The sequence below is a fragment of the Apteryx mantelli genome, chromosome 13 (assembly GCF_036417845.1).
Source record: "Apteryx mantelli isolate bAptMan1 chromosome 13, bAptMan1.hap1, whole genome shotgun sequence".
Classification (NCBI taxonomy): Eukaryota; Metazoa; Chordata; class Aves; order Apterygiformes; family Apterygidae; genus Apteryx; species Apteryx mantelli.
In genome coordinates this window covers 3,813,734-3,824,401 of record NC_089990.1, presented here as the reverse complement: position 1 = coordinate 3,824,401, position 10,668 = coordinate 3,813,734, and the positions used below count along the sequence as shown (strand labels likewise).

General features: G+C 61.2%; 1 protein-coding gene across 3 annotated transcripts; it reads left to right on the top strand.

Moving 5' to 3' along the window:
* Positions 1–4,208: 4,208 nt before the first annotated feature.
* On the top strand, positions 4,209–10,261 carry ITGB1BP2 (integrin subunit beta 1 binding protein 2). 3 transcript variants are annotated; one of them, XM_067304139.1, is made up of 12 exons: positions 4,209–4,674; positions 4,888–4,937; positions 5,026–5,082; positions 5,290–5,438; positions 5,569–5,681; positions 5,890–5,948; positions 6,796–6,866; positions 7,095–7,197; positions 7,762–7,881; positions 8,094–8,156; positions 9,245–9,541; positions 9,715–10,261. In XM_067304139.1, exons 1-11 carry the CDS (start codon positions 4,611–4,613, stop codon positions 9,497–9,499), a joined length of 1,104 nt encoding a protein of 367 aa, XP_067160240.1. In that variant the 5' UTR covers positions 4,209–4,610; the 3' UTR covers positions 9,500–9,541; positions 9,715–10,261. The 3 variants fall into 3 exon arrangements, with proteins under 3 accessions (XP_067160240.1, XP_067160239.1, XP_067160241.1); XM_067304138.1 differs by having other exon boundaries at positions 9,245–10,261; XM_067304140.1 differs by lacking the exons at positions 7,762–7,881; positions 8,094–8,156; positions 9,245–9,541; positions 9,715–10,261 and adding an exon at positions 7,476–7,754.
* The last annotated feature ends 407 nt before the right edge of the window (positions 10,262–10,668 follow it).

The following is a 10,668-nucleotide window of genomic DNA, read 5'->3' as shown; positions in this document are numbered from 1 at the left end:
GGCCTGAAATGTTAGGAGAAGAAACTGTAAGGTTGCAGCCAGGTGTCTGAATTGTCTTCCATTGTGCCCGTTTCTCGGCTGGCTTGTCTGTCAGCGAGCAGTCAAAAGAGAAGTGGCAGCTTTAGGGAAACGGCAGAGCCCAAACAGCCAGTGCTCTAGCAACCGCCTCAGTCCCTTTCAAGTGTCAGATAAGGATTGGTCTGATTGCTCTCTTTTTCCCTAGGAGAAAACTGAAGATAATAACAGGCTGTGTAAAGATGATGGGGAAGGAGGGATTTCGCACTGCTCAAAGGTCATCTAACAAGAAGACAGGTATAAGATGGAAATCGAAGGTCTGGCGACAGCAGAAGAAGGGGCTAAAACTGCACTCTGATATGTATGCTAGAGGTGATTATTCTCACTCGCTTTAGAGGAGGAGACTAAAAACCTGTGACGTAGACTGCGATAAGGGAATTGTAAAGCAAACTGTTGCTAGGGTTTGCAGATGCATTCAGCAGGAGGAAAGGGCAGCAGGGACTGCTGGTAGTGCGGAAACAGCCGAGGCTGGGCAAGCGGGGCTATCTCATTCCAGAGCACATCCAGCTCCTGGAGCCTGCTGAAGCACTTTGGTTTTGGTTATGGGTGCTTGCAGTGCTTGGATAAGGTAGTTATTGCAGCTCCTGTAGGGTCTATAGTTTTTAGCAGCAATTCAAAATTACAGTTTTGTCTGATACGCTGTCCGAGAAGTGGGATTCTGTACAAGCAACTTCATGATGTGCTGAAATGCAGCCAGTATGCAGAGGAGAAATACAGCAGGATTTTTGAGATTACTGGCTGTTACAGAGTTGCAGAGTGATAAAGTATTTTGACTATCGTTGCTGTCTGCTGTCATATTTGATCAGCTTGTTTATTATGAACTGATACTGCGCGAGCGCATTTTGGTCCAAGGACTGATGATCTGTCTGGTTCTTATCAGTTTGCTCTTAGATTTAAACCCCAGTCATTTGTAGGCTTCAGAAGTTACAAGTTGTGCTTTTGCACAGCTTCCTCTTGAGCAACAGTGACTGCATTTGCAAGAATCAGAGTAACTCTGCAGAATCCATCTGGTACCTAGATAATTTTGTGTCATCAAAGGAGTAGATAAATTTCCTTTTTTTTCTGGCATGCCGTAGCTTACTAGAAGCTGCCATCTATCAGAGGAAGCTACAAATGGCAGAGTCTACTCAACTGCCTTTCCATGGGGCTACCCTCAGGAGCTTGAAGAAGGAAGATGCGGTTTTGGGTGGCCCTGCTGAAGAGAGCCATCATTCCCTCTTTTTTCCTCTGCCTTGGTCATGGCTGAGGTACCTGTGTGCCTACCTGGGGAGTCACCTGAGTGTCAGAGCTAGCCAAACAGGAGAGGATGAAAGCAGGACAGCTCAGGCAGTCACAAAACGATGCCTTTGGGACATGCTTTCCCCTCTTACAGTCTAGCCACCGTGCTCTACCTGATGCTCCTAGCGATGATGCGCTCCAGAAGAAAACCGGTAGAGCCCCACACCCTTTGCTAGTTCAGGCTCCTTCTGGCAGTAGGTTTTGATGCTGGATGCTACCTGATGACAAGAAGACTGAGTCTTCAGGGTGGACTGTGCTCTTTTAGACTGGTTCCTGCTTAGGACTGCAACTGCGCTTGTAACATTAATCCTGCTTCTGAGCTTCGTCCAGCCTGCACAGAGGTGATAGCCGTGTCAGGGATTTTCTTTATCCTAGCCAACAGTAGCAATCCATGCATTAGAAGGAGGAACTACTCCGTGCTTTAGAAAAGGACCGTTGTTTGTGAAGAGCAGATGCATCTACTGCCGACAAGCGTACGCTGCTTGCCCCAGGCTGCGTTAGGGACAGCAGCCTCGGTTCCTTTCGTTTCCTTGCGGCTGCTGTCACCCATGGGAAATGTTTTAAGCAGTGACCACGACAGGGAGCCTTGAGGAACCCAGTGGTCAACCTTTAGGCATCTCCTGCGACCCCTCTCTGCACTTGCTCTGTTTATGCGGTTACGCGCGGGAACGCCTGCGCTCACCGTTCCCATGAGACTTTTCCTATTAGACCAAAGCGCCGCTGTCCTCCTGTTTCGAGCCAGCGCTACAGTTCCTAGGCAAACTGTTCTGCTTTTGGTGGTGATGTGGCTTTTTTTCCGTGTGAAAAGATTGTGGGTTTCGAAAATCATTTGGTCCTTTTCCTGGCTCCTTCTTGTTCTCTGTCAAAACAAGTGCACGTAAGGCAAACGGGCCTTGTTTTTAATTCTCGGCCAGCCTGTTCCTTGCAAGCTGTTTCGTAGCTGTTGATCATAACTAACCGTGTCCTGCGGGTTAGTGCTGCGATCTTGTCCTCTATTCTGAGCTTTGCCCCTGCGGAGGGCCGGGCTCTGCCCGTAACCCTGCGACCCAACGCAACCGCTGGGAGCCACAGCTTCGGGCTAGAAGCTGAACGCCGGACGCGCGGTCCGGCTCAGACAGCCTGTCTGCAGTGTGCTACGCGCTTTGCCATCGCCTGCACCTCATCTCCTCCTTATTTTCCTAAAGGTTAAAGGATTCAGAAAGCTCTAGTAGGGCCTTAAGTCTCCTGGGGTTTGACTCGGAGCAATTCCCCCTGGAGCGCACCTTGGTTTAAGGATGGGTGTCTTGTGCGAGAGCCAGGGTCCCTCTAGTCCAGTGTTTCCCCTCGGTGGCCTGCTTTGGTGTCACCACCTCCTGCGCAACATGGCACAAGGGCTCTGGTTCCCCACCGTCTCCTCAGGGCTTTCGGCTCGGGCTCAGCGTGGTGCAAACGGCGGCTTGTGGCTTGGGCTCAGCTCGGAGCCTCAGCTGCATTCGCTGGGGTAAAACACAATTCCTGACGCGGTCCTGAATCACCTAGCGATGAAAACACCTGCGCAGGGATAGCTGTCCCAGCGCTGTCCTCCAGCGGTGCCTCTAAAGCGTTCGGTGTTGGCAAGAGCCCTGTGGAGCTTGGCCCCAGGGACATGGGCCAAGCCGGGGCAGATCCCGCTCCCCCAGACCGGCTCCGATCAGCCCAGCGATGCAAGCTGGATTTTGGCCGTCATCCTGACCGATTTGCGCAGGCAAACGGCTCCTGCATGAGACCGCTCTGTTCTGCAGCGCCTCGAGGCTCTCTCCGTACTTTGCCCTTTGCCCTCCCCTCGGGCTGCGGAAACGGCGGTTTGCTTGGCGTTGCTGCGGCGGCGGGGCAGCACGGGAGCTAGCGCGCTCCGGGGAATCGGAGCAACGCGGCCGCGCGCTCCGGAAACGCAACGGCGCCCCGCTTCACTCGGGCTCACTGGGGCGCTTCCTTCCCCGGCCTTGCTCAGCGCGGCCCCGGCTCCCCCCAGCTACCTGCCGGCCCTTCCGCGAAAAGCCTCGGCGCTCGACTCGGCCCTGACGTTATCTCCGCGCCGCCTTTGAGGCCGGCGGAGAAACGCGACCTCCGTATTCCTCTTGGCACGGGGACGGCGACAGCTGCAGCCTCGCTGAAAGGACAAGGCGATCTGAAACCCTAGAGCCCCGCGGCCCTGCTCGGCCCCGGGGACAGCAAATTCCCCGGCACCCGGCTCTGCCCGCCTTCACGTCATCGCCCCAGCCCGAGCGCCAGCTCTGGATGCTGGGGGCACTTTTCCATCCGCCCTTTCAGATCGTTGGGTCGTTCGTTGCATTTTCGAGGCCTTTCCAAGTTGCTCGTGCTTCTATAAGGGGTCCCCAGCGCGCTTGCGTTTGCCTCCTGCCTTTCGTGCTGGCCGTGGGTTTATACCGGGTATTGCACAGGTATAAGGTGGAGCCCGAAGCGAGCTTGTCGGCTTCTCCAAGGTACTAGTCCTTGTGCTTGCTCGTGCCTGGGCCGGCACGAAGCAGCTGGCAGCGTTTAATTGCTGGTCTGAGCAAAGGAGCGAAGCAACGCCCAGCTCGTCGCGCTCTGCCAGGCGCGGGCTGAGGGAGGGCTGCAGGGTATCGCGGGGGCCGGGGCTGGCGGGGGCCCGGCTCCACGTCCCCGGCATCCTTCCCTGCCCTGTTGCCTCTCCACCTCCCTGTAATTCAAAGGGCTGCGTTGGGGGGAAATTGCGCTGCAGCTACGACGGGGTTTTGGCTATGCTTCCCCTGCCCAAAGCGCCGCAGGCCCCGCAGAAATGCGCCCAGATCCGCCAGAAGGAAAGTTAAAAGCTTTTTTCTTTCCAGCTGTTTTTAATCTATACACTAGTTTTCCCAACCCGCCCCCCTTTTCCTGCTCTTTAGCGTTCAAAATACATGGAGCGACTGAGCACTGTTGCTGCAGCCGGCGGGGCTGGGCCCCGGGAAGCGCGGGTTGCCCGGAGCCGGGCACGAGCAGCGGACGGTCCCCGGGAAAAGGCTCCTTGCAGGACGCAGCGCATGCCAGCGAAATGCCTGCGGAGATAGCGCGGCGGCGGGGCCCCGCAGCTGCCGCGCTGACGTGTCCATCTTTGGGCCGCTCTCCGATTACCAGCCGCCTCCTTGGCCGCCGCCGCCAAAGATAGCCGCCCCCCCGGCCCAGCCTGGCGGCGCCGCTGCGGAAAACCGCGGCCGAGCGGCGCTGGGACCCGCGGGGTTTCGCCGGCGGAGCGGCGGGCGCTGCGGGAAGCCGGGGCCATGGCGCTGCCGTGCTCCAACGCGGGCTGCGGGCAGCGGTTCGATCCCCAGCGCAACTCCCCCGGTGAGCGGGTTTACGGAGCGCAGCCCTGGCCCGGAGCAAACTTTGCTAACTGCGGCTAATTCGTTAGCGTTTTAACCCCGTCACCGCTTCTCAGCGTGGTCATGGCGCAGCGTGCGGCATCTCGCCCGCTGCCGGAGGCTCCCGGCCCGCGGGGGCTTTGGCAGGAGCTTCCCCTCCTGAACGGCTCCGCGTGTTTTTTTTCCCTCCGCTCAGATTCCTGCGTGTATCATCCCGGCGTCCCCATCTTCCACGATGCCCTGAAGGTGAGCGGGGCCTGCTCGAGCCGGGGGGGCCGCCTGCCGCGGGGGGGGTCTCGGTGCCTGACCCCTCTTGTCATGTCCTGCTGCCCAGGGCTGGTCTTGCTGCAGGAAACGCACGACCGACTTCTCCGAGTTCCTCGCGATAAAGGTGAGCGAGTGGCGGCGGTGGCTGCCCCACGGGAGCCCCCTGCCACCCCCTGTGCTGGGGGGCTCCCCGCGGATGCAGCCCCCTGCCCTGGCGCAGGGTTGGAGACCGTCCTTGCAGAGCCGCCAGGCCATGGAAACCCGCACGGTCTGGGAGCATCCTCCACGTTAGGGACGGCGAAGCGGGCATCGGGCTGTCTGCGCTTCGCAGGGCTGCACGACGGGGTATCACAGCAGGGAGAAGCCCCCCGAGCCGGTCAGCCAGGAGGAGACCTCGGACAAGCCGAAGGCCAAGCTGGCGGTGGAGCTCATCATCCAAGGACCAGCATCAGCTGAGAAGATGCAGCGGGAAAGACCGAGGTGAGGCCGCGGCAGGGAACGGCGTCGCCCCGCCGCGCCGGCTCCCGCGCAGCCTTGCCCTGCCGCCTGCCGCAGAGAGGCAGGGGCTCTGCAGAAAAGCTGCTCCGACCCGGTTGCTGTTGTTTCCCAGCTCTGACGAGCCGAGGCAACTCCTGCCCATTAAAGCATCCCGCTCTCTGGAGCAAGCGCTGGAGAAATTGAACCTGTCTGCCAAGGAGGAGGCACCCGAGGGCGACGGCGCAGGTAGCGAGGAGCTGCTGGGCGGCAGCGAGCTTGCACCGGGATGGCTTGGGCGAGCTGCAAAGCCGCAGGCTCGCGTCTCGGGGGAGCTGCAAGACGGGGCAGGACCATGCGCGGGGGCCCGCGTGCGCCGGGCACAGCCAGCAGACCCCCGCGCGCAGGGCCGGGGGCAGGCGGGTGGCCTGGGTGACGCCGCGCACTGTCCTCGCAGGGGAGGCTGCCGCCCTGGTGAGAGCCGGCACTGCCTGCAAGAACGCGGCCTGCAAGGCGGTGAGTCCGCGGTGGGTGCCGGGTTCGCACGGCTGCGGCGGGGAAAGCAGGTCCCGCGCGTGTGCCCTCGTCTCCCAGCGGCTTCTCCTGCCCCTCGGTGTGTGCAGGCCCCTCCGGGCACCCACGGACCCCCTCCGCGGGTGCCCGCTCGGCCCGTGGCCACCCCTGCGCCTCGCCAGGCCAGGCTCTTCCGAGTCCCACCTTTGTGTTACGTCCGCTTTTCACTGCCATTAATCACTCGCAGGAAAATAAAGCACACCTTCAGGACCTGCATTTTGGGTCAAATGTGCACGCAATAATTCCAGCTGGCTTTTAATTAAGCGCAGCCCAGCCCACTAGCTATCTTGCACCAAGCGTAGGACTCTCTGCCTGCCCCGAGATCCAGCAGAGAGGCCCGCGGGAGCCGGCAGGCTTGGGAAGGAGCAGGCAGAGCAGTGTGAACGGGCAGCGAAGGGCAGCGAGGAGGCGGACGAGGGCGTGAGGCCGCCGTCCTCTGCGAAGGAGAGGGACGGACCGGGGCAGCCGAACGGCGCCTAGCATCCCTAAGGGAGTTTCTGCGGCGTGCAAACTCCCCCTGCCATGCCGTGCAAACCCCGTGAGCCTGCCAGGCACCTGCCCACGCGGCGGCATGGCGTCCCACGGCACGGCGCCCCACGGCACCCCACGGCTGCTCCGCGGAGGGGCCGTGCAGCGAGGCTGCAGCGCAGGGATCCCGGGGGGTCTCGCGGATACCGCGCCGGCATCGCAGCCACCACTTCTCATCGGCGCCGCGGCGCTGCTGGAGGGGGCCGGGCTGCCTGCGGGCCGGAGCCGCGGCCGAGCCGCCCCTCCGCTTCTTGTCCCGCAGATCTACCAGGGGCCGGACAGCAACGCAGGGACTTGCACTTTCCACCCTGGAGTTCCTGTCTTCCACGAGGGGTAAGAAACGACGCTTCCTGGGGCGATGAGCTGCCCCTTATCGCTGGCTTTCGTGGTGCTGGGCCCCGCGGCGAGGGCAGGCGCGGGGCGCGCAGTGTGCGCTGGGGACCACGAGCGCCTGCGTGGCACCAGCGCGTGGCCCCAGCGCCTCGAGAGCCGGCGCGGCCGCAGTGTCGCCTCCGCGGCTCTTGCTCCTGCCCGGCCTGGCCATGCCCGCTCTCCCCGCAGGATGAAGTACTGGAGCTGCTGCGCGGTCCGAACGACGGACTTCGGCGCCTTCCTGGAGCAGCCGGGCTGCAGCACCGGGCGGCACTGCTGGGCGGACAAGGGGGTAAGGGGCTGCTGCAACGGGGGGGCAGCTCTTGTCCCTACCGTGGTGCACGAATCACCACGCGGATGCGTTGGGATAGCCGGCGCCTGAGCTTGGCGGTGGGATTTCCCCTGGGGCGTTCGCTCGGCCGGATCGCGGCTGCGGAGCGGGGCTGTCTCCGGCGCCAAGGCTGTCCATGGAGTGGACAGGCAGCGGCTCCTGCGGGAGGACGGTGAAACGTGGCCATTCGGGGCTGGACCGTCCCACGAATTTAGCACGTCGGCGTGATCTCCGTCCAGCTGCAGAGCCCCACGCTGCCCTCAAGACCAGGTTTCCTGCCCGCGCACAGCGCCCTGCTCCTGGCAGGAGCGTGGGCACAGCAGAACGACGCGGGAACAACCAAGGGATGGCCCCGGTCCGAACACGTCTTTGTGGAGCCGCCCCTAGGGCAGCCCAGATGCCCCCGTCCCACGCGGCGGTCCGGCAGGACCTGCCCACCTTCTCCTGTTCCTTCTCCCCCGGCTCAGGCGTCCCCTCGCCGTCGGGGCTAGACGCGGCGCCGTGACCGGTTCCTCTCCTCCGCAGGACAAGAAGGCCGTGTCCTGCCGGCAGGACTGGCACCAAACCAGCAGCCACGTGGTGGTGACGGTCTACGCCAGGAACCCGCTGCCAGCCCTCAGCACCATCAAAGCCAACCGCACCGTGGTGAGGGGGCCGGCAGAGCCAGACGCCGGTGCGCGGAGTGCTGGGGCCGCTCGCTTTCGTGATGCCTGATTTTGATACCAGCCGTGAGCCGGCCGCGTCCCGGGGACTCTCCGACAGCCCGTTCGGGCTGCCGCCACCGCCGCGTTCAGCTGCCCGGAGAGCAGCTCTGGGTGCGCTACCACTAAGCCAGATTTCTCTGGGTTATCTTTCAGCTTGAGGTTCACGTCGTCTTTGAGGGGAATAAGATTTTCCAGGCAGAACTGGATCTCTGGGGGGTAAGAGCCTGTTTACTTTGATTTCCCATTCCCGCAATCCGGGGGGTGACGAGCTGAGATGCTGCGAAGCAGCTGGTGCTGTTGGAGAAGCATCTGCAGCCCCAAACGCAGACTCCCAGCAGATCGCGTTACTCCATGCGTAGTCACGAATCTCAGACTTCTGAAAAAGCAGCAAGACGGTTGCCGGTACGGCTTCTGTGCGGTCCTCCCCAGTCACGCAGCACGCGGCAGACTTTAATTACATTAGCACGTAGAAATGGTGTGAGCCACGGGACTCGGTCTCTCCCGGCGCGCAGGCTGGTGTATTTGCGGAGCGAAGAGCGATTTCACAGTCCCTCCCGCGGCGTTTTTCGTCGCCAGCTCCCGAAGCTCCTCGCTGCTGTTGGAGCAGCGCAGACCGGCTCATCTGCAGAGCCCCAGTTTTCTATAGCAGCAGAGGCTGCGGGGAAATGATGCTTTTCCCTATGCATCCCGTACTGGTAGCATCCTCTGTGAGCCATTTCGGGATCGTGCCTGGGATCCGTGCCCGGCTCACTGCTCTACAGCTACCCAAAGCAGGCCGGCTGCTCTCTTTGAAGCACCGTCACAGTGCTGCCTGGCTGTTGCTGTTGCTGTGATCGTGGGGCAGATAGGTCCCCAGGTCCCAGCTCTGCTGGGAAAGCCACGGTGGGTTGCGAGGAGGGCTGTTTGGGAAGGTGCTGGGGGCCGTTCCCGTTGACCCTGAGCGAGGGCAGGCCTGGCTGCTGGCGATGCCAGTGTTCTGGTTTTCAGTTCCTCCGCAGCCAGTAGTTGCTCCCCGGGTTAGTCCCTGTGCTTTCGAAAGTGAGCATTTTTCAAAAGCCATCAAACTGCAAAACAGAAACTGAGACTTTGGTGTCAGACCTTGACCGAAAAATGGCTCACGCAGAGGCACCGAGCTGCCCCAAAGGGCCCCGGCAGGGCCCTGTATTGTCCCCATCCTCTGCCCCGTGGTCCCACCGTGGTCCCGCTGCAGGGCCCCGTGGGCAGGCAGCGGTGCCGGGGCTCAAACTTGGTCTCGGCTGCCTGCCCGCTCCCGCACAGCTCACGGTGCCCTGCCCTCTCTCTAGGTGATCGACATAGAGAAGAGCTTCGTGAGCATGGTCCCCACCAAGGTGGAGATCACGCTCAGCAAAGCCAGCCCCGTCCCCTGGGGCAGGCTGGAGCTCCCCCAGAGCAGGTCGCGCTCCCACGGGGAGCAGGTGGAGAAGGACATTGCCAACGTGGAGGAGCCCGTGGAAGCCCAGGGGGACGACTCGGATGACAGCTTGAGCTGGTCAGAGGACGAAGACGAGGAGATGGAGATGGGAACACCAAGCAACTGACGTTCAAGTGCTTCAGCAGAAGAGAGGTGCCAGCTTCCTCCGGTACGTGTGTCCCCGAGGTGCCCGGGGGCCATGGCACCACCTCCGGAGGAGCAGACCAAGCCTCCCAGACCAAGCCAAGTGCTGCGTGTGCGGCTGCAGCACACCCTGTCCCCAGTCGAAAGGGCGAGTAACAAAACCACAGAGCAAAGGTTATAGTCTGATATCCCTCACAGGTGCTTAAGAAACACCAGCAGGATGAGATCCCTGGTCTGTCTCTCCCTTCTCCTGCTGCTGACCAGGGCAGGACGATGGAGGAGCCTCACTCTCTGCACGGGAGGCAGTTCATGCCCATGCTGGGTCTCCTCCAGACCTGCATGGTCAGAGACTAGCTTCAACCCAGACCTCTCGCATCAGCGTTCGCTGCCTCCCTCCATCCCACAGCGGGAAGGGAAACCACGAGCCTGGGAGATGTTTGGACAGAGGTGGTGTCCACGTGCAGGAGGGAAATTTTGTTGATGCCTGTGGCATTCCCAGGGGTTTTTGACTAAGTCCTTCATAAAAGTGTTTGTAGAAGTGAAGCTGCCACAGGGTAGGAGGTTAATAACTGATGAAAAGACAGGAAACAGAGGTCAACTGTTTTAACGGAGGCGGAGGAGCTGGCGGGGGAAATTCCCAACCATTTTTGCTGTTTAACATGTTCCAAATTGCTGGGAAGGCGGATGGAAAAATGACGTGTACTGTTTGCTGATTGTACTAAAAAGTTCAGGTATTACAAAATTACCGCTGACTGCAAGAATGACACGTGTGGGGAGCGGGGACTCTGGGCAGGCGGGTGCTGGTGCTGGGCAGCAGCCTGCAGCACGGGCGACGCCGGCCCAGGAGACGCGCTCTCGGCCCGTTCCGGCAAGTCCCCGCGCCGGCTGTGACTTGCTCTTCCACCCCTGAGCAGCCTCTGCTACGTGAGCAGGAGCCAGAGCTCTGTGTCGTGGCGGACAACAGGGGCTGAACAGTCTTTTCCAAGGTTTCTGGTAGCCTCCTCGGGCCTCGCGTCCTCGCTCCTGCCAACTCACCCCTTCAGGCGGCACCTCGCCTGCTAGCCTGGTCCCAGGAGGCTGGGGAGAAGCGGGAGGAGGAGGAGGAGGAGGAGGAGGAGATCCCTCCCCAGGGCTTGCAGCAGCCCCGAGGGA

What these genes read in the sequence shown, in the direction of transcription:
- ITGB1BP2 (XM_067304139.1), top strand. Translation starts at nt 4,611, where the DNA reads ATGGCGCTGCCGTGCTCCAACGCGGGCTGCGGGCAGCGGTTCGATCCC. An exon ending in TCTTCCACGATGCCCTGAAG is followed by an intron (nt 4,938 to 5,025) that starts GTGAGCGGGGCC and finishes CCTGCTGCCCAG; the next exon opens with GGCTGGTCTTGCTGCAGGAA. An exon ending in GTTCCTGTCTTCCACGAGGG is followed by an intron (nt 6,867 to 7,094) that starts GTAAGAAACGAC and finishes CTCTCCCCGCAG; the next exon opens with GATGAAGTACTGGAGCTGCT.